The sequence below is a fragment of the Eptesicus fuscus genome, chromosome 14 (assembly GCF_027574615.1).
Source record: "Eptesicus fuscus isolate TK198812 chromosome 14, DD_ASM_mEF_20220401, whole genome shotgun sequence".
Taxonomy (NCBI): domain Eukaryota; kingdom Metazoa; phylum Chordata; class Mammalia; order Chiroptera; family Vespertilionidae; genus Eptesicus; species Eptesicus fuscus.
The window spans coordinates 68,443,780-68,466,584 of record NC_072486.1 but is presented as its reverse complement, the minus strand read 5'-3'; the positions used below and the strand labels follow the sequence as shown (position 1 = coordinate 68,466,584).

The 22,805-nt window shown below is 39.2% G+C and overlaps 1 protein-coding gene across 1 annotated transcript in view; it reads left to right on the top strand.

The window, feature by feature from the left end:
* The window catches only part of PTPRZ1 (protein tyrosine phosphatase receptor type Z1), a 197,500-nt gene that overhangs the window by 96,905 nt on the left and 77,790 nt on the right, over positions 1 to 22,805 (top strand). The window contains 6 exon segments of the mRNA XM_054726188.1: positions 6,047 to 6,226; positions 12,160 to 12,311; positions 16,502 to 16,597; positions 17,078 to 17,144; positions 20,047 to 20,204; positions 20,345 to 20,495. Coding sequence (XP_054582163.1) covers positions 6,047 to 6,226; positions 12,160 to 12,311; positions 16,502 to 16,597; positions 17,078 to 17,144; positions 20,047 to 20,204; positions 20,345 to 20,495 — 804 coding nt within the window.

The window sequence follows — 22,805 nt, the reverse complement described above, 5'->3', positions numbered from 1 at the left end:
CTTTTTGTTTCCTTCCTTCCTTCATTCCTTCCTTCCTCACTTCCTTTCTTTCTCTCTTTCTTTCTTTTTGTTAGAGACAGGTGAAGTAGTATTTCCCCACATAGAATATTTTTTAAATGTGTTTTTATTTAAGACAATAATTGGTCAAGATGTATAATACAAAGACAGAGAAGGATAGGTAACTGTAGATATCTTGTTGAAACATTTATTCATCCAGGAAATGTTTAATCCTTAAGTGGAGTTCTAAGAAAGTTGCTGAAATTACAACATTGAATAAGACACAGACATATTGTAGTTCAAATAAGTCCTTTCAGGCTGCTATACCAAAATCCCATAGGCTGATAGCTTATAAACAACAGAAATCTATTTCTCACACTTCTGGAGGTTCGGAAGTCCAAGATCAGAATGCCAGCAGATTCAATGTCTAGTGGGGGTCCTTTCCTAGGCTGCTATCTTTCCACTACAACCTCACCTGGTGGGAAGGGCCAGGGATCTCTCTGAGGTCTCTCTCATGCAGCACCAAGCTCATTCACCAGGGCTCAGCCCTCGTGACCTAAGCACCTCCCAAAGATCTGCCTTCAAATACATCCCATTGGGGATTCGGATTCAACATATAAAATCTGAGAAGGCCAACACCCAGTCCCTTGCATAGGGATTTTGTAAAAAGTGAATGAAGACAAATGATTGATGCCTGTGAAATGCCTGCTAATTATACAGCCTCGCTTTCTCTGGCTATTCTGCAAGTCCCGCCCACTTCATCTCTCTGATAGGACTGTTGTGAACTCCTTTACTCTTCCAAGGCCTCCGTGCCTCCACTGGCCCACGCAGTCTGCCCTTCCATCTCCATCTGGAGGTCCTCGGCAGCCACTCTTTGCTCAGTGGACCAAGCTGGGTTGCTCACTTCTCTCTGAGCATTGCCTGCACTTTTCTGCCACCGGGAGCCCCCTCCAGCTCACAGCTCAACCAGACATACTATCGGTTCCCTCTCTGCCGGTGAGGATGCTACCATTTCTCAGGGCTCACTTGTGTGCTTTTACTATCCATGTGGACCTACCTTCAGCTCATCTACTCCTTGAGGCATCTGTCTAGTTCTTATGTCACATGCCCCCAATCTCTGAAATGCAAGAATGAAAAAGCAAGTCAACAAACTTGAACCCATGTTTGTATATCTCCTACAAAGCTTAGGATTGATTTCCGTTCTGCTTGGAATTCTAATTTAAATATTTGAATACATTCATCAGGTGCACAAAGACTATTTTGCAAGAATTTCATTTGTTCCTGTGTGCCCACCTGGGAGTTTGGCAATAAGATACAGATGAGCCCTAACCGGTTTGGCTCAATGGATAGAGTGTCGGCCTGCAGACTCAAGGGTCTTAGGCTCAATTACGGTCAAGGTCATGTACCTTGGTTGCGGGCACATCCCCAGTAGGAAGTGTGCAGGAGTCAGCTGATTGGTGTTTCTCTCTCATCAATGTTTCTAACTCTCTCTCCCTCTCCCTTCCTCTCTGTAAAAAATCAATAAAATATATATTTTTAAAAGATACAGATGCAATAGGTAACAAATAAGTTAAACAAATACAGTCTCTTACATGCTCCACTAGAGATAACCACAGGAAATTTATGGGAGTGGTACTAATCCAGGTAAGTCAATAATTGGATGAAAGAATGGATGACTATGTGAATGAATAATTTATTTTAATTTTCTAGAGCTGACATTTAGTCCTCTACAGTCCTCCTTGTCAGTAATCAGCCTGATGATTTTGTGTTGCAACTACAGGGACTCTCCTAATTTCTTCTTCACCACATTCACTAATAATGCAGTGGATATCATTCTAATTAATTCTGTACACCTGCTTTCTCAGGCACATCATCAGGGCTTTAACCACTATGTGGACTGAGCTCTCCAATTGTGACATTAAACATGTTAATTTGTGAGTTTTAAAAATATTTAAGCATAACATTAATCTAATATTTTATTATTAAAGACAGGTAAAATACATTTAATGCTTCTTTGATCTAAGTTTTGTCTATGTGCATAATTTTAACACATTATTATTTTACTTCCCTTGGTTTTGTACTTATGATGATTTGAAAAAACCTAATTTCCAGAGTCCTTTGCAAAAAAAATCTCAGTGGGCTTTTGTTGTTTTATAGCTTTTTAAAAATGTTTTTCTTTTTATGGGACTTTTTCTTTTATAATCTTTCCATAAAATACTATTTTCCCTACTCTGCCTCTTTTATTTTCTTTTAGTCACAAATGTTAAGGAGGCTTCTTGACCCTGTACTTGACCCCATGCTCTAGTAGATGTTTGAAAATAGGTCCACACTCAGTGTAACTGTTTGATGCACTTCAAAGCTAACCTTGTCACTCAGGATCACTGTGCTATAAAATGTCAGACAGCATTTAGGTTGGACGTCATGTCTTTCTTGATATCCTTCAGCAGAAGTTTAGTAGGGACTACCCAACAAAAGTATCATATGGCAAACAGTAAAATGTGACCTACTGTTGAGGTTAGAAATAATTTTCTTTTTTTTTCTTTCTGTTGTCGTTTAATGTTAGATCCCTATGAGCGCAAACTCATATAACAAGAGACATCATCATCTTTTATTTGTCTGATTCAATCATTCAACAAATGTTTATTGAACACCTATGTTATATGCCAGGGCTTTTTTTCCAGGTTCTAGGGTATAGGAACAAATAAACATAATTAATATCTAAAGAGAACAAAATTAATTAAAGAGAGGGAATCAGGAATGACCAGGGTAGGGAAGTGTGTTTTATACAGGATGTCCAGAGAAAGCCTCTAACAAGATGCATTTGGGCAGGGACCTCATTGAAGCAAGAGAGTAAGAGAGAGAGCCTTGCACAGCATTTCGGGAAGCCTTCCGGGAAGAGGTGGCAGCGAGTGCTGGGCCCTGGGGCTGCCCATGTTCCAGGAACAGAAAAGCCAGTGTGGCTAGATTAGAGCCGGCACCACAGAGCAATGGGAAATGAGATTAGGGAGGATATAAGTGGTGGCATCCATCAGCCATGGTAATACGTGTCTTTACATTTTACTCTGCGTAAATTGAAAAGTTATTGGAGGGACCTGAGCCAAGGAGTGAAACGCAATCTGATACATATTTTAAAATATTACTTGCCCTACTTGTTGCATTCGTTTTCTTACACTGCACAACAAATTAGTACAATTTTAATGGCTTAAAACAACGTATATTTGTTATCTCACAGTTTCCACGGGTCTAGAGTCAAAGAGGGGGGGCCACTTAGCTGGATTCTCTGCTCAGCATCTCATAAATCTAAAATCAAGATGCCCTTTGCAGGGCAGAGTCCTGTTTCTAGCTCATGCAAGTTGTTGGCCGAGTTCACTTCCTTGCCGTTGCAAGATTGAGGTCCAGGTCCCCAATTTTTGTTTGTTTGTTTTTGCCATCCTAATCGTTTTCCTACTGTGGTAAGAATTTCATAGTATAAAATTTACCCTCTTAACTATTTTTTAAGTGTACACAGTTCATTAGTTAAGTATACTTACATTATTGTGAAACATCTTTAAAACATTTTTTATCTTGCAGATTTGAAACTCTGTACCCATGAAATAATTTCCCTTTATCCCTCCCCCCACTTCCTGGTACTCACCATTCTGCTTCCTATCTGTGTGGGTGTGGCAACTGTAGATGCTGCAAATAGGTGGAACCATGCAGTATTTGCCTTATTGGTACTGGCTTGTTTTGGCTGGCTACCAGCCTGAGGCCACTCTTAGTACCTAGACATACAGGGTGTGGGAATTTGGGGGGCCATTTCATAATCCTGCCAACTATGTAATTGCGGAACAGAATTGTGGGAAGGACAGGAGAAGAAGGTGGAGATCAGAGAGAAAGCACTGGAGATGTCTAACCCATTGTGACTCAGAATTTAATGTGTATGAATCTCCTGGGGATTGTGTTAAAATTAGATTCTGACCTAGTAAGGCTACGACCTGCATCTCCTAACAATCTCCTAGGTCCGTGGTTGGCAAACTGCGGTTTGCGAGCCACATGCGACTCTTTGGCCCCTTGAGTGTGGCTCTTCCACAAAATACCACGGCCTGGGCGAGTCTATTTTGAAGAAGTGGCATTAGAAGAAGTTTAAGTTTAAAAACTTTGGCTCTCAAAAGAAATTTCAATCGTTGTACTGTTGATATTTGGCTCTGTTGACTAATGAGTTTGCCGACCACTGTCCTAGGTGATGGCAGTGCTGCTTGTGGAAGAGAAAGACATAGACTAATGATGACTGTGGGCTGGGCTGGCCTCGGTTGATAACAGTGGAGATGAGAAATGGTCTGATTAGGGATATACTTTGAAGGTAGACCCAAGGGGCTTGCTGAGGAGGAAAAAGAGGCATCAGGATGACTTCTAAGTTTAAGGGACCACAAAGATTACAGGAGGAGCTGGTTTCAGCTATTCAGTTTGGATAAACCAAATAGGAAGCCAAATAGAGATGATCATGAAATGCTATGGGAAATAGCAGGATTATAAATCCCAGGCACTTAAATTTGTATGTTTCTGTGAACCACAACTCTAAGATTCGTCCTAGGTGTCTTGGATTTATTTCACTGTATTAAAATTTAAGCAAACAAAGGGCCTTATTGGTTTGTGCTGCATTTTCTCTGCTTCTCTTGCTCTGACAGTAAAATGAGCAGTGTTTTTTTTGTCCTCGTGCCAATTTCTTTACAGTGAAATAAGCATAGTATTACTCTTTATTAGAGCTGTTCCCGGAAGCTGACTTGTGCATCACGGTGCATATTTAAAGGATATGATTATCAAGTGCTCTCTAGAAGTAGTTAGATTTTAAAAAAAAATTTTTTTAGCACCTGTTGATTTTTGGTAGATGCCTCACTAAGGGATGAATTACCTAATCGCCCCTGGCTATATAGGCAGTTTCATGGTATGACTGATAATTATTTTTTTTCCTGAGCTAAGTTATGGGTATATACGATTAAGCATGTAAATGTATTATGTAATACTAATATTTAGATGTACATGCTTATATTTGATGGGGAATATAATTTAATGTGCAACTATACATAAAATGGATTATGCAAAGCTAGTTTTGTCACATTATGAGAGCTTGCATGGAAGTCCATCCACACTGAGTTCTTTATCACAGCTATTTCAGTGTGTCACAAAACTTTTTGGGCACACCCAAAAAAATATTTTTTGCTGATCTGACAAAATAGTAGGTATAATTTTGAATGATTAAAAAATAATAATAGTAGTAATTACCTACCCTTTTTTCTCCAAAGTGACTTTTTAAAAATTCAGGTGCCTATAATTGTATGAAGGATTTCTGGTACCAAGAATTAACGAATCATAGCCAGCTGGCGTGGCTCAGTGGTTGAGCATTGACCTCTGAACCAGTAGGTCATGGTTCAATTCCCAGTCAGGGCACATGCCTGTGTTGTGGGCTCAATCTCCAGTAGGGGGTATGCAGGAGGCAGCTGAACAGGGCATTCATACCAGATGGCTACTGTTGTGTTGACTGTTGTCATATTTTTATTTGGCAATCTAGGAAAAAGAGGTCAGGGCCCTTCACTAAATAATCAGGTATTGCATGTTTAAACAATTCTTGCAGCACACTGTTTGAAAATCGCTGTTTTATCACAAGAAGTAGATTGCATAGACTGCAGGTACAGAGGGGTGGAGGTTGTTTACTTATAATTTCCTTCCACATCAATCATGGAAAACCTTGGCCTTGCTCAAATGTGGGCTAGGACTCACTGCCTCACATGACAATCAGGCTTTCTGTTGATTGGGGAGAGTGTGGTGGCTAAAGGAAGGCTGTTGATCTCTGTACTTGATGTGGTTGTTCTAGAGGCCTGTTTTTTATAGTGTATTGTATTAAAACCCAGAATCTAAATCTAGGCATAGTTGTTTTATGAATTGCTTCAAAGATGTCTCAATTTTCTTCCTATTGTATATATTTTAATGTAATGGATTCATTACTTTATAATATAAAATTTAGCTTTTGCATGGTAATTTATGAAACTAACTTCTTACCCTTTTCTTTTCCTAGGAGCACTGAATCAAAAAAATTGGGGAAAGAAATATCCAACATGTAATAGCCCCAAACAATCTCCTATCAATATTGATGAAGATATTACACAAGTAAATGTGAATCTTAAGAAACTTAAATTTCAGGGTTGGGATAAAACATCTTTGGAAAACACGTTCATTCATAACAATGGGAAAACAGGTAACATGTTTGCATTTTGTGTGTGACTTTAATATATTTATTGGACCTAGAGGAAGTTCAGATTAGTTTCATTTGATTTTCCTTTTATAGAGTACTATGAACTGGATATAAACTATCTGTACAACAAACCAGACAGAGCATAGAAAATCCGAAGTTTAGACATTTTGAAAATGTGTACAAAAAAAATAAAATCACCGCCGAAACCGGTTTGGCTCAGTGGATAGAGCGTCAGCCTGTGGACTGAAAGGTCCCAGGTTCGATTCCGGTCAAGGGCATGTACCTTGGTTGCGGGCACATCCCCAGTAGGGGGTGTGCAAGAGGCAGCTGATCGATGTTTCTCTATCATCGATGTTTCTAACTCTCTATCCCTCTCTCTTCCTCTCTGTGAAAAATCAATAAAATATATTTAAAAAAAAAAATAAAAAAAAAAAATAATAAAATAAAATCACCAAAGTAGTTACCTCATGTTCTCCAATAATACAACAATAACAATGCCTCCACTAGAAGATGTGATAAATATACTATAATATATAATTAATGCAATCGAATAATTCCATCACTGGTTAATCACTTAATCAATCAGGATTTTCTTTTCTTGGGCATTGCAGTTTGATTTGTCTGCTGAACCTCAGACTATATTCAATAATTGGATAAGAAAAAAGCAATTGACTATAATTGAATTTTAAGAAATTATTAGCGATTCTACACAAAAGTTTAAAATTATATACAATCCTTAGGAAGCACTCTCAACGTGCTTTTTCTTGACACTGTTTTTAAAAACATGCAAATTATAATACCATAAAAAATTCCACTAAATGATAAGTAAAAAAAAAATAATTTTCAAAAAATGAACACCTTTTTTCTCTGATATGTTTTAAATAAAATTGTATGTATTTCAAGAAGTTGGGTAAACAAATATAATCATGGGAAAGAGATTTGAAAATTATAATAGTGGTAATGTTGAGGTGGTTTATCATTAGTGAATTTTTTCTCTATTTTCCATATTTTAATAATATAATTATTTGAATGTGGCAATTTAGTTTTAAATTCCATAAGGGTAGGATTTTTTTTCTATATCAGTGCCTAATGCAGATTAAATAAGTACTCAGTAAATATGTGTTGAATGAAAAATTAAGAAAATTATTATATTATAATATATTCTTAATTAAATTCATAAAAGTATATTGTAAATCTTGACATTTCCAGTGCTCTTTTTTTTTTTTAATGTGTCAATATTATTGAAAGTATATGTATGTCCCCTTTAAGGTTTTTTCCCATTGACTCCCTCAACCCCGTACCCACCCCTTCCAGGCCTTCACCACACTATTGTCTGTGTCCATGGGTTATGCATTTATGCATGTAAGTTCCCTGGTTAATCTCCCATCTCATCCCCACCTCTGCCTTCCCTCTGAAGGAAAGGGTTAATAAAGGGTTAATATCCAAACAAGTCTGTTCCGTGCTTCTATGTCTCTGAATCTATTTTGTTCATTAGTTTATTTTGTTCATTAGATTCCACATATAAGTGAGATCATGTGATACTTATCTTTCTCTGACTGGCTTATTTCGCTTAGCATAAAACTCTCCAGGTCCATCCATGCTGTTGCAAAATGGTAAGACTTCCTTCTTTTTATAGCCACATAGTATCCCATAGTGTAAATATTCCACAGCTTTTTTATCAACTCATCTATCTGCTAATGGGCACTTGGGCTGTTTCCAAATCTTAGCTATTGTAAATTGCCCTGCTATGAACATAGGGGTGTATATATTCTTTCCAATTGGTGTTTCAGGTTTCTTAGGATATATTCCCAGAAGTGGAATCACTGGGTCATATGGCAGTTCCATTTTTAATTTTTTGAGAAAACTCCATACTGTTTTCTATAATTGCTGCACCAGTCTGCATTCCCACCAGCAGTGTACTAGGGTTCCCTTTTCTCCACATCCTCTCTGGCACTTGTCATTTGTTGATTTGTTGATGGTAGCCATTCTGACAGGTGTGAGGTGTTACCTCGTTTTAATTTGCATCTTTCAGATGGGTTAGTGACTTTGAGTATTTTTTCATATGTCTCTTGGCCATCTGTATGTTCACTTTGAAATAGGTTTGCCCATTTCTTTTATTGGATTGTCTTCCTTTTGATATATTGTGTGAGTTCCTTATATATTTTGGATATTAACCCTTTATCATATGTATCATTACCAAATATATTCTCTCGTACAGTGGGCTCTCTTTTCATTTTGTTGATGGTTTCTTTTGCTGTGCAAAAGTTTTTATTTTGATGTAGTCCCATTTGTTTATTTTCTCCTTAGTTTCCTTTGCCCTAGGAGATGTATCAATAAACATTGCTATGAGAAATGTCTGAGATTTTGCTGCCTATGTTTTCTTCTAGGATTTTTATGGTTTCATGAGTTCCATGTAAGTTTTTTATCCACTTTTAGTGTGATCTAGTTTCATTTTTTTTGCTTGTACCTGTCTAATTTTCCCAGCACCTTTTATTGAAGAGACTGTCTTGACTCCATTGTATGCTCTTGCCTCCTTTGTCAAATATTAATTGAGCATAATGGCTTGGGTTAGTTTCTGGGGTCTCTTCTGTTCCATTAATCTATGTGCCTATTCTTTTCCCAAATATCAGGCTGTTTTGATTTTGGTGGCTTTATAGTATAATTTGATATCTGGTATTGTAATTCCTCCAACTTTGTTCTTCTTCCTCAAGATTGCTGCAGCTATTTGTGGTCTTTTTTATTATTATTATTATTCCATATAAATTTTTGGAGAGTTTGTTCTAGATCTATGAAATATGCTCTTGGTATTTTAATAGGGACTGCAATGAATCTATAGATTGCTTTGGGTGATATGGACATTTTAATAATGTTAATTCTACCAACCCATGAACATGGTATATTCTTCCACTTGTTTATATCTTCCTCTCTTTTTTCAACATCCTGTAGTTTTCTGAGTACAAATCTTTTATAGAACTCCTTGATTAAGTTTATTCCTAAGTATCTTTTTTTGTTGCAATGTAAATGGGATTGTTTTATTAGTTTCTCTTTCTGAGAATACATTATTGGTGTATAAAAATGTCATTGAGCCCTAACCTGTTGGGCTCAGTGAAGAGTATCGGCCCATGGACTGAAGGGTCCTGGGTTCGATTCTGGTCAGGGGCATGTACCTTGGTTGCAGGCTCGAACCCCAATAGGGGGCGTGCAAGAGGCAGCTGATCGATGTTTCTCTCTCACTGACGTTTCTAACTCTCTATCCCTCTACCTTCCTCTCTGTAAAAATCAATAGAATATGTTTTTAAATATCATTAATTCCTGGGTAAAATTTGTATCCTGCTACATTGCTGAATTCATTTATTAAATATAGTAGTTTTTTGGTGGAGTGTTTAGGGTTTTGATGTACAATATCATGTCATCTGCAAATAATGACAGTTTTACTTCCTCTGGTCCAATTTGGATGCCTTTTATGTTTTCTTCTTATCTGATCACTGTGGCTAGGACTTCCAGTGCTATGTTGAATAAGACGTGGTGAAAGTGGATATCCCTGACTTGTTCCTGTTCTTAGGGGAAATGGTAGTTTTTGCCCATTGAGTATGATGTTGGTTATAGGTTTGTCACATATGGCTGTTACTATGTTGAGGTATGATCTTCTGCTCCCACTTTGCTGAGAGTTTTCATCAAAAATGGGTGTTGGCTTTTGTGGAATGCTTTCTGTGCATCTATTGATATGATCATGTGATTTTTGTCCTTCAGTTTGCTTATGTGATATATCACGTTTATTGATTTGCGAATAATGTACCAGACTTGCATCCCTGGAATAAATCCCACTTGGTCATGGTGTATGATCTTTTTAATAATATATTGCTGGATCCGATTTGCTAATATTTTGAGGGTGCCTGCATTCCAGCCATTTCCCCCTGGTAGACCACAACCCTGATGCTTTTCACAGCCAGGTGTTATGTGGACACCTTTCTCAGTTCTCCTGCTCTGGGCTGCGGAGCCCAGCTTGGGGTTTAGACCCCAGAGTTCTTCGTGGGAAACTTCCCTAGCTAGACGTCCCTCTGGAACTTCAGCTGCTGCCTGTAGGTGCCTGGCCAGCCCTCTCCCGCCTCTGCACTTCCTACCAGTCTCTATGCCATCTCCACTTTTCATCCTTGGTTATCAGGATTCTATGCAGCTAGTCTTCAGTTGATTATTCAGGGTGGTTTTTCTGTATTTTAGTTGAAAATCCAGTTTGGTGGGAGAATGTCAGTGTAGCTTCCACTTACTCGTGCCACCATTTCAGAACTTTCCAGTACCAGCTTTGAAGGCTGTTATGAAGTCATGAGGCATGTCCTCTGCTGTATTTTCTCAGTGGAGTGCAGCCAACAATTGATCTTTAGAGCCATGCCTATTTAGTTGTTTTTGCAATTTTTTATTAAAAATGTTTAATGTTGACATTATTTCAGGTGTTCCCTTCCCCCCACCTCCCCACTTTTCCACCTGCACCCACCCCGCCTTCCCCTTCCTGGGCCTTCACCACACTGTAGTCCGGGTCCATGGGGTATGCATATATTTTCTTCAGCTAATCCCTTCACCTTTTTCCAGTCACCCCCACCCCCGACCCTTGGGCACAGGGCAGTTTTGAGTTCACTGATGACTTTTAAAGTACAGCATTAAGCTCAGCCAGTGTGGTTCAGTGGTTGAGTGTCGACCTATGAACCAGGAGGTCACGATTCGATTCCCAGTCAGAGCACATGCCTGGGTTGTGGCTCGATCCCCAGTGTGGGGCGTGCAGGAGGCAGCCGATCAATGATTCTCTCTCATCATTGATGTTTCTATCTCTCTTTCCCTCTCCCTTCCTCTCTGAAATCAATATATACTATACATACATACATACATATATATATCTATATATGTATATTTATATATATATTTTTAAAGTACAGCATTAAATCTTGATCAGTTTACTCTCTGTGACTCAATTTCCTTATCTGTAAAATAGGATAATAATTATATCTCCTCCTTCCTAGAACTGTGTGAATAACAAATATTTAATACATGTAAATTACTTAGTGTAATGCATGGCACATTGTAAGTGATAAAAAGAATGTTGACCATTATTGTTATTGTAGTTATTATTAATGGAAGTTTATATCTCTAGTTGTCCGACCAGCATGTTGGATTAAGTCCCTAATGCCAACAGTGGTGTCTGCCTCATGGAACAAAAACTGTTTAAATCTGATTGAGAGATTTCAACATCTTGTATTAAGCTCTCAAGAGAATCCTTAATCTCCAGACAACTCTTAAAATACTGTCAGATAATATCTGATATGGAACTCAAATTAAGAGATTTTAAGATTCTGAAAGTTGTCACTCAGGATTGAAACATGAGATGGCTAAAACCCCTCAATGGGACTGGGTTTCCATCTTCCCTGCCGCACGCAGCCTGGGATACGGCTTGATGAAGCGTGGGGTGATGTATGGAGGGGTACGAAGGGGAGACAGAAGCAGCAGCCTGGTAACCAGTAGAAATGAGCTGAACTTGAGAAGGTGGGGAGCACTCCCAAGGGAAGACTTCTCCTCTCCACTCTTCTGTTCCTTCTCCCTTCACTCTGTCCCCTCACTGTCATCATATGCCTTAGGGAAGCAGAGCTTTGGGGGAAGGGCCATCTCAGGACACCAGAGAAGCAGGGCAGGTAGACTGGCTGGCTGTCTTCTGCTAAAGGGTCCCACAGCACTTAAGGTCTTTGGGTTAGTTTACATTTTAGGCAATAAGATATATTGAGTATATTGTGCAGAGTTACAATTCAGCTTCCAAAATGGCAACTTATTTTTTTAATTATTCAAAGAAATTATTTTTGATGTACCTGTAATAGGAGAAAATTTACTTGAAATTTGTAATTTTTATTTTAAAAATTTAAATGCAGTTTTATTTTTGTCTGTGTATGTGTTTTTAGTGGAAATTAATCTCACTAATGACTACCAGCTCAGCGGAGGAGTTTCAGAAACGGTGTTCAAAGCAAGCAAGATAACTTTTCACTGGGGAAAATGCAACATGTCATCCGATGGATCAGAACATAGTTTAGAAGGACAAAAATTTCCACTTGAGGTAAGTCACTAATTCTGCTGGTGCTCCAGTCTGGACTGGTCGCTCTCTGCATCCATGCACAGCCATCCTAATATCCCCCTAATCATTCTCCTCGGAGTTCCGTCTGATTCTTTCCTCTATTCATTGAGATTTTATTAATCATACTATTTTATTAATTTATCAAATTTTATAATTTGTGCAATTATATTTTGTTTGCTTTGTTAATATCTGTCTTCCTTACCAGACTAAGTTAAATAATACCCAAATTTGGTTTTTCACTTCCTGGTAACCCAGAATGTCACATTATTGATGATAAATGGTTATGAGTAAATGAATAAATGAAACTTTTTCATATCCCTGTAGGGAAAAAGGGGGGGGGTATCTCATCATTATACTGGAGAATCAAAGAAATGCAAAGTAAAATGAGAAAAAAATTTCAGCTTTAAAATTGGCAAGATAAATATAATTATAATAAATCATAAATGTGGGATGAAATAAATACTTCTATGCATGTCTAGAGAGTATAAATTGGTAGACTTTCTGGATGCACTTTGCTTGTTTTTATCAAGAGCTTTAAAAAGCTTATTGTCAATATCTATCATTTCAATTTGTAGCAATTTAATCTAAAATATAATTAGCCCTAACTGGTTTGGCTCAGCGGACAGAGCGTCAGCCTTCGGACTGAAGGATCCCAGGTTCGATTCCGGTCAAGGGCATGTACCTTGGTTGCGGGCACATCCCCAGTAGGGAGTGTGCAGGAGGCAGCTGATCGATGTTTCTCTCTCATCGATGTTTCTAACTCTCTATCCCTCTCCCTTCTTCTCTGTAAAAAATCAATAAAATATAAAATAAAATAAAATATAATTAGAGATATACTCAAAAATGTATGTGCAAAGATTTTTTTACAGTAATAAAAAGTTGAAACAAAAGAAATTGATTAAATACATTATGATGGGATATTATATATCTTGTAAAAATCGTATTCTTGGATGATTTACACAAAAATGGTTCATCATAAGATATTACCATAAGATAGTAATGCTTTTTACTTTTTAAAGATATTAATGTTTTTAAAAAAGAATATAAAATGATGAACATGGTATTATTTCAATTTTGTGAAATATGAAAACTAGTGACTGAGAGTAAGTTTGAATCACTAAGTTTAAATATGGATTTCACCATTTAATTATTAAAGACACAACATTATACAAATTATTGTTATTTTAGTTATTAGTTAAAGACATTACATTGTAGGAATTATTTACTTTACCTAAGCTTCCAGTTCTCTTCTGTGAAATTAACATAATAGTAGCAACAACTACCTTATGCAGTTATTTTAAGGATTAAATGAGAAGATGGATTATTACTAATATAAAAATAATTGAGGGAAATCAAGAAAACATTACCAATGATTTTTCCCTTTGTGATGGCATATAGATGCCTTCTTGAAAATTCCCATGTTTTCTAAATTACTTATAATGAAACTATGAATTTATAATCCAAAATAAATATTCATAATAACAATAAGACTAGCGTGAATGATCTCTTAAAGGACTAAAGATCATTTTTAATGTGGATAAGCACATTCAGATTTATAGCTTGTAATTTATTTTTAAACTAGGGGCCCAGTGCATGAATTCGTGCACCTTGAAAGGAACTGTGGGCCATGAGGCTGTGGTGGGCACAGGGGCAGGTCTCGGCCCATCCTCCACACCCCCGCCCAGCCCCTCCCACCGTGACCCCCGGTCCTCTGTCTGCCGGCAGCACCGCTAACACCACCGCCGCTTCCACGTGCTGACAGTGCCGGCCCTGATCGCACCCGCTGACGGTGTGGAACAATTGGAGTCGGTGCCAGCAGTGGGTGTGAGCAGTGGCTGCTGCCCCAATCGCCCCTCAGGAGCAGGGGGAGGTGGAGAAGCCCTGAGATCAGACCTGCCGCCGCTGCTCGCACCCGCTGACAAACACTGAATGATCAGGACCGGTGCTGTGCGCTGGCAGCGGGTGCAAGCGCCAGGCAGGACCACAGTGCACAGGAGCAAAGAATTTTCAGTAACCACCAGAGGCTCACCCCGATGACAGTGACCGGCGCCCTGCCTTGGTCTGGCAGTCCCTCTCACCTGCTTCACCATCCTGCCATGGCTGACACCCACCATGTTCCTTGCACATCCCTGGTGGTCAGCACATGACATAGAGACCAGTTGTTCAGTTGTTCTGTCGTTCGGTCTATTTGCATGTTAGGGTTTGATATAAATAGATATATTAACTATTCTTAAAGAAAATACAGTATCAAATTCGGGTTGTGAAAGAAATAAAAGTCAATTCATTAAACACACATAACATTCTCATTTCTGAGAGTTTAGCTCTCTCACAGTATTATTTAGAGCAGAGATGAAAATCAATATACAGTACAGATGATGTATCATAGAATTATACACTTGAAACCTATATAATTTTATTAACCAATGTCACCTCAGGAAATTCAATAAAAATTTTTTAAAAATCAAGAAAAACTCTGACAACAATGTTAGTCCTGAACCAGCAAAATAAACAGTAGGGAGTCTGTGCACTAACCCTCATATTTTTTTTCTTATTTAAAAAGGCCCTAAAGTGTTCTCTCAGTGGTATTGTTTGTTTGGTGTTGTTTGTGTAAACTCTCTCCATGTCATTGTGCAAACAGGAAACTGAGGGGCATCCTGGACTTGTTCTGTTTTTCTGGTCTTTCTGCATGCTACAGACAGGTCTTCTCCATTCTGTCCCTACATGACGTGGGCGATCAGATAAAAATTTAAACCACCTTTGTCTCTTACTTCGCATATTGAACTGGTCTCCTTCTCTCTAGTCTTAATCTCTTCCACGTTACCCTTTCCCCTCCCCGCATCCTGCTCCCTCCCCACCCTGTTAGCTGAAATGCATCAGGATTTGTCACTGCTCTCAAGACCAAACTGCAGGCTGGGGCGGCCTCGCAGACCTTCCTGGTGTGCCCCCTGCCTACGTCTCCAGCTTCATCTCTCCTCTCCGTCACATATGCTCAGCTGAAATCACCACAGATCACTGCCCATTTCCTCCATTTCTCATATTTGCTTGCCTATTGGCCTTTCCCAAGCTGGTCCCTCTGACTTGAACACAAGCTCATCTCTTCTGCCTTTTCACCTCTGAGCTTTAAAGCTTCTCATCCTTTTGGGTTCAGCTTAGAAATTCTCTCTTTGAAAGGCTTTGGGGATCACTCAAGGCAGGAGCCACTGCCATCCCCTGCTTTACACCCACTATTTCTCTGATCACTACTGCACATTAACCTTCTCAGAGGCGTTCTGTTCTTCCCTTAATTATGTTCTAAACTGAGTTACCTCATTTCCAAGCCCATGACATGAGGATCACCAAATTATAAGTGAGACTAGAGTCTATCGACAGATATATAGGCTAAAGTAGAAATTAACAAGTTGTAGCCTCACACCTGGAAAGAAAACAAAATAAGACATTAAAACTCCTAGCATTTTTTAGGTGGAAATAAAGTCCTTAAGAATTTCACAATTGCCATGACCAGTTTGGTTCGGTGGATAGAGCATCGGCCTGCGGACTGAAAGGTCCCGGGTTCAATTCCAGTCAAGGGCATGTACCTTGGTTGCGGGCACATCCCCAGTAGGGGGTGTGCAGGAGGCAGCTGATCGCTATTTCTCTCTCATCGATGTTTCTAACTCTCTATCCCTCTCCTTTCCTCTCTGTAAAAAAAAAATCAATAAAATATATTTTTTTAAAAAGAATTTCACAATTAATAGAGTGGAAGACAAAGTCCAAAAATAGTAACTCTCAGACCATCAAGAAAGGCATGTGCAGTCAAAAAAGAAAGAAACTATATTTGAAAGAATACCAGCAAAATAGTTGAAATAACATTTGATCATTTATTACATTTGATAATTGTCCTAGAAAACTATTACTTTAACGCCACCTGGTAATCTCAACGTGGTCATTTCAGTTTTAGTATGTGTAACTTGTGTTTCCTTCCTCATTGCAGGATGAGAAATGATAGTAAATGCAGTTGTGTATACTAGTACACAAAATTGAAACATTATTTTTAAATATGCAGAGTATAGAATTATACAGTTTAGAGAATTTTTCAGATAGAAGTGATTGAATTGGTAAATCATTTTATTGTCTCTTTGCTCACTTTTGTGAAACCTTTCTATATACTAAAGCCGTCATTGTTACATTTATAGATGCAAATCTACTGCTTTGATGTGGACCAATTCTCAAGTTTTGAAGAAGCAGTTAAAGGAAAAGGGAAGATAAGAGCATTATCCATTTTATTTGAGGTAATCATTATACTTAGATTTAACGCTAACTCAGTTCCTTTTTGAATCACATGAAATATTGATGTGAAATATCAAAACATTCTTTGGAACAAGTAGAAGAGCTCACAAGTAGAATGCTAACTGGGAGAACACCCCCTTGGCTGGGAAGTGGAAAGGGCCTCTTGGACTCATTTGTTGGGTACCTCACTGCCAGCTGTTCTGAGGGCACCGATTGGCCTCTTTGTATAGGCGAAGTATCGTAATAATATAGCAGGGACTGTGAGTCATGACATTTTAAAATGTACTTTTCTTGGTGGAAAGTTGAAGAGATTTAAAAGGTTTATGTTGTATTTGTTTGTACCTTGCTGTGGAAGAAAGAGTGAGCAATTTGGAGGACATTGCTTTTGACTACTTAAAATGAAAATCACTAATCTTTACATTTTAGTGAACACTTAATCAAATATTTTATCCCATTTTTAGAATATCATTCTTCTTTAACAGATTGGAATAGAAGAAAATTTGGATTACAAAGCAATTATTGATGGAGTCGAGAAAGTTGGTCGTTTTGGTAAGTAAGCTATTTGGAGACATCTTCTAGATTCTGCTTTGGGTACTTATGAATTTTTACATTATTTACAAAAATCAGTTGGGTGGGAGAATGAGTTATACATAGATCTCACTGGGAGATTGCTTCCTGCATGAGTGAGGGCTGGCACACGAATAGCTAAATGACCAAGGCAGTGGTTGTGCTACTGGGAAGATGCAAAAACAAAAATGGGACTATTCAAGGAGCCAGGAAAGCCATATTGTTTCAGTATTCTAAGACCAGATGAAATACTTAGGAAAACTCTACTCATTTTTCTTTTTTTGGTAGGAATTTTCTGTTTTGAATACAAGTCCTATATTCTTGTATATCTAGCGAGTTAAATCAATATTTATTATTGTACTATAGATGTATGTGTATTTATATACATACTAGAGGCCTGGTGCATGAAATTCATACATGGGGGTAGGGGTGTCTCCTCAGCCCAGCCTGCACCCTCTCTAATCAGGACCCCTCGGGGGATGTCCAATGGCTGGTTTCAGCCCGATCCCAGGGATCGGGACTAAACTGGCAGTTGGACATCCCTCTCACAATCCGGGACCACTGGCTCCTAACTGCTCACCTGCTTGCCTGCCTGATTGCCCCTAACTGCCCCCCTTGCCAGCCTGGTCACCCCTTAGTGCCCCCTCTGCCAGCCTGGTCGCCTCTCATTGCCCCCCCCACCTGCCTGGTCACCCCACGTACCCTACTGGTCAGTCGTTTGGTCGTCCCTTGCTAACCTCCCTGCCAGCCTGGTCGCTCCACGCAGCCTGCTGGTCAGTCGTTTGGTCATCCCTCACTAACCCCCCTGCCGGCCTAGTCGCCCCACACAGCCTGCTGTTCGGTTGTTACTGTGAGGGCGTGGTGACCAATTTGCATATTACCCTTTTATTAGTATAGATGTTATCCATGATATATTTTCCACTCTTTGTCTTAGCTTTTTACTCTCTTAATAGTGACTATTGATGAATAGATCTTGATTATCACATCTTAAAATTTATCATTTATCTTTTATGGATAATCATTTTTGTGTGCCATTTCAGAAATCTTAATCTACCATAAGGTTATGAAGATAATTTTCTGTTTTTTTCTCTTAAAGTTTTATTATTCTGTTCACATTTAGATCTATAATCTGTTTATAACTGATCTATGCAGTGTATTTAGAACTGATTGAGTGTAAAATAGGGATTCAAGATGCACTTTTTTCCAAAAAAAACTGATACAGCACTCTTTTTGTTGTTGTTGTTGTTAATCCTTATCCAAGGACACTGCTTCCATTGATCTTTGGAGAGAGTGGAAGGGAGGAGGAGGGATAGAGAGGAAACATCGAAGTGAGAGAAACACATTGATCAGTTGCCTCTGGTACTGGGCCAGGTGATTGAGCCTGCAACCAAGGCAGGCACCCTTGTCTGGAATCAAATCCGCAAACCTTCAGTCCTTGGGCCAAGACTGCAACCACTGAGCCAACAGGCCAGGGCTGACCCAGTCCTCCTTATTCAAAATGCAGTTCATTCCAACTACATAGTAATTTTTTTCTGTCATAAATCAAGTGACTATGTATATGGGGGTCTGGACTCTGTTCTCTTCCATGTTTCCTTTGTCTCTTTTTCCGTAAAGATCTTGCTATCATGATTTTTACAGCTTTATATAATAGATCCTACTATCTAGTGGTGAAAGTTCATCAGCTTTATTATTGTTCAAGAGTATCATAATTTTGTTTAATTCCAATTGACATTCAATATTATATTTGTTTCAGATGTATAGCATAGTGGTTAGACATGTACAAAGTGATCTCCTCAATAAGTCTAGCAATCACCTGGCATTATACATAGTTATTACAGTACTAGAGGCCCAGTGCATGAAATTCATGCATGGGGGGGAGGTCCCCTCAGCCCAGCCTGCACCCTCTCCAATCCGGGACCCCTCGGGGGATGTCTGGCTGCCAGTTTAGGTCCTCTCACAATCCTGGACCGCTGGCTCCTAATTGCTCACCTGCCTGTCTGCCTGGTCACCCCCAACTGTCCCCTCCCTACCAGCCTGGTCACTCCTAACTGCCCCCCCTACCAGCCTGGTCGCCCCCAACTGCCCCCTTCCGCTGGCCTAGTAGCCCCTCACTGCCCCCCCCCCTGCCAGCCTAATCACCCCCAATTGCCCCCCCTGCCAGCCTGGTCACCTCCAACTGCACCCCCCCTGCCAGTCTGGTCGCCCCTAACTGCCCTCTCCACCAGCCTGGTTGCTTCTTACTGCCACCCCCCTGCTGACCTGGTCACCCCTAACTGCCCCCCCTGCTGGCCTGGTCACCCCCAACTGCCCCCCCTTCTGGCCTGGTCACCCCCAACTGCCCCCCCTGCCAGCCTGGTCACCCCTCATGGCCACCCTGCCAGCCTGGTCGCTCCATGCAGCCTGCCATTCAGTCATTTGGTCATCCCTCACTAACACCCCTGCCAGCCTGTTCATAGGCAGCCATCTTGTGAGGGCATGAGGGTCAATTTGCATATTACCTCTTTATTATATAGGATGGGCTTTTGAAGATAATCATCAGAATAAGCTTTTGTTTTCCACTAAGTGTATTGAATCTTATCAAATAATTTTTCTGTATTTATTGAAATGGTCATATAATTTTTGAATATCTTTTATATGTATAATAATCTTTCTAGCATCTTCCTGGTGTAAAGATGAAGCATCTAACACTATGTAGTGATATATGTAAGAAAATTATGTATATGCCAGTTTTATTGCCATTTAAAAAGTAGATCCAAACTGTTTTCTCAAATTTTCATTTCTGATTAAATAGATGACAAGACATATGTCTCTGTTTCATAGAAGTTTTGAACAGCTAAGTTCCAGAGTTGGGATGCCAGCTGAGACATATGTTATTACTTTGCAGGGAAACAGGCGGCGTTAGATCCTTTCATATTGCTGACCCTTCTGCCCAACTCAACTGACAAGTATTACACCTACAATGGCTCGTTGACGTCTCCTCCCTGCACGGACACCGTTGACTGGATTGTTTTTAAAGATACAGTTAGCATCTCTGAAAACCAGGTAATATTAGAAATTCAAACAAATGAAGGAATTTGAAAAAAATAATTTTCTAAGCTTTACTACAGAATATGTTTTAGAGCATTTACTGATGCCTTTGAAGCAGGAATGTTAAAGTACATGTTACATTATTTTCTTTTTAGTTGGCTGTTTTTTGTGAAGTTCTCACAATGCAACAGTCTGGTTATGTCATGCTGATGGACTACTTACAAAATAATTTTCGAGAACAACAGTACAAGTTTTCCAGACAGGTGTTTACCTCTTATACTGGAAAGGAAGAGATTCATGAAGCAGGTATGTGTTGAAATATAGTTTTTTCTACAACTCACAGATTCAGTGTTGTAGGAGATAATTGTGGTACAATGGAAAACAACAATTTCTAGAAATATTTTTATTATTAGCTTTGTAGCTTTAAACAAACTATTTAACTTCTCTAAATCTCAGTTACCACATTCATAAAATGTCAATTTAAAATATTTGTTCTTCCCCACATGAATATTTCCATTTTGCAGGTGAAAAACAGTGAGATTCAATAAGGCAGTGATTTTTCTAAAACACACAGCAATAGATGGCAAAGCTACAGACAAACCTCTGAATTCACTTGATGGAATTTGTCCGTTCTAAGAGCTATAAAAGAAATGAATAAACAACCAAGGTGTTCAGAGCGTGGGGAGATCACATCCAGTTGGGGTGATCAGGGAACCCCAGTGAGAGAACTACATTTGAGCTGAGCCTTGATATGTGGTTTTGTTTTGTTTGTTTGTTTGTTTGTTTTTGAGGTAGATCAATCATTTGTTTCAACAAGTATTTTTAAATTAAATTTATTGGGTTGACATTGGTTAAGAAGATGATGTAGGTTTCAAGGGTACATTTCTAAGATACTGCATTGTGTGCCCACCACCGAAAGTCAAATCTTCTGTCACCATATATTTGGGTTTTAAGGTGTTCATATTAGTGTCAGCAGCTCCAGGAGAAGAGCTAATGCCGAGTAGGGATGGAAACTAAATGTGCTGAATTATCCTATATAATAAAAAGGCAATATGCAAATGGTCGTTACACCGTGATGCGTAACGACCAATCACCAGGAGGGCAGGGCGATGAGCTACCAGCCATGGAGAGCTACAGGAGGGTGGGGCAGCGAGCTACGTGCAGTGGAGAGCTACAGCAGCAGGGGGCGGGGCAGCCAGCTGAGGCACGTGGCAGCAAGCTACTCGCACACGGATTCGTGTGTGCAGAGCCACTAGTTAATGAATAAAAAGTGAGTCTTTTCCCCAGTTGCCTTCTCTGTGGGGGAAGAATGTCTTGTCAGGCAATGGAGAGGACGCAGGGGAGCATCTCTGCAGCGACTTCTGAGTCTTTTGAAGCCAGCGCAGCACTCAGAGCCTTTGGAAATGCCCAGAGGACACAATCAGTTGCATCTACTGACTTATCCTTTTCATGTCACCCTTTGAATGGACTAGTTCATGAAGGAAATAGTTGAAGTGGCCTTTGCTTTGGGGACTTTTTTAAAACCTTTTCAAGTACATGGTCTTCTTTGATCTCAGCCCTGCAATGAATTTTTGGCCATGTATAACATTAATTTAATAATCATCTGCTTTTGAAGATTAGGCATTAAAATGGCATGTTTTAATGTGCTATTTGTGAGCATTGTTTACGCTTTAAGCACACAAGAAAAAAAATACAGCACAAGACAGCAATGATGAATAGCTGCATTTAATGTTACATTAAGTTTCAAATTAAATTGCCCCAAAGTGAGGAAATTTAATTATATTTCTACTAGCAACACTAAATACTATAACATCCTGTCTGGTAAATAATAGACAATTGATTTAAAAAAAGAAGCGGGATTTAACCATTTCCTTTTCTAAAATGCAAATGACCAAATAAAAAAATTTAAATAAATGTATTTCTGTCATGTACTTTTATCAATTATATTTTATTAAAACCCTTCCATACCATTTGCCATTTTACGGTAGGTCCTGTTTAATACTAACTAGTCTCAGTGCATTTTCCTCCCCACCTAGCTTCCTTCTTTCATTCTGAAGAGGACAGACCCCATCTCCCAAGTTGCACTTACACATGCTCTTTCCTGTCCATATCATGTTCTTCCTGGCTGTCTTCACTCATTGGTCTTCTCATCCTTCAAGACCATTCTTGCATCCACTGGAGAGCCACTCTGACTCCACCTCCATCCCCACCAAGTCTATCTCTGGCCAGGGCACAGGATTGTGCGCTGGTGGAGGTGCTGTACCCATAGAGTACAAGATAAATAATGTGCATCTGCAGTTGTGTGATGGGCCCAGGTGTGCCTATTTTCTGTGCATCCAAACCTCACAGCGGTTGGCATAGAATGATAATTGTTTGTTTACTCATGAAGGAAGTAGCTAAGTTTTTCACCTCTTCACCTCTGTTGCTGAGCTAAAGTGCAGCTCTCATTCACCAGACATCTACCAAATGACTAAAAGAGTTCATCTCCATATAATGTAAATATGGCAGGTTATACTTCATGGCTGTTTTATTGCACCATTTAACATGTCTACCCATATATAGTTCTGATTTAGTGTGGAACATTGTTGTTTCCACAGTTAAGTGATGAAGTCCAAA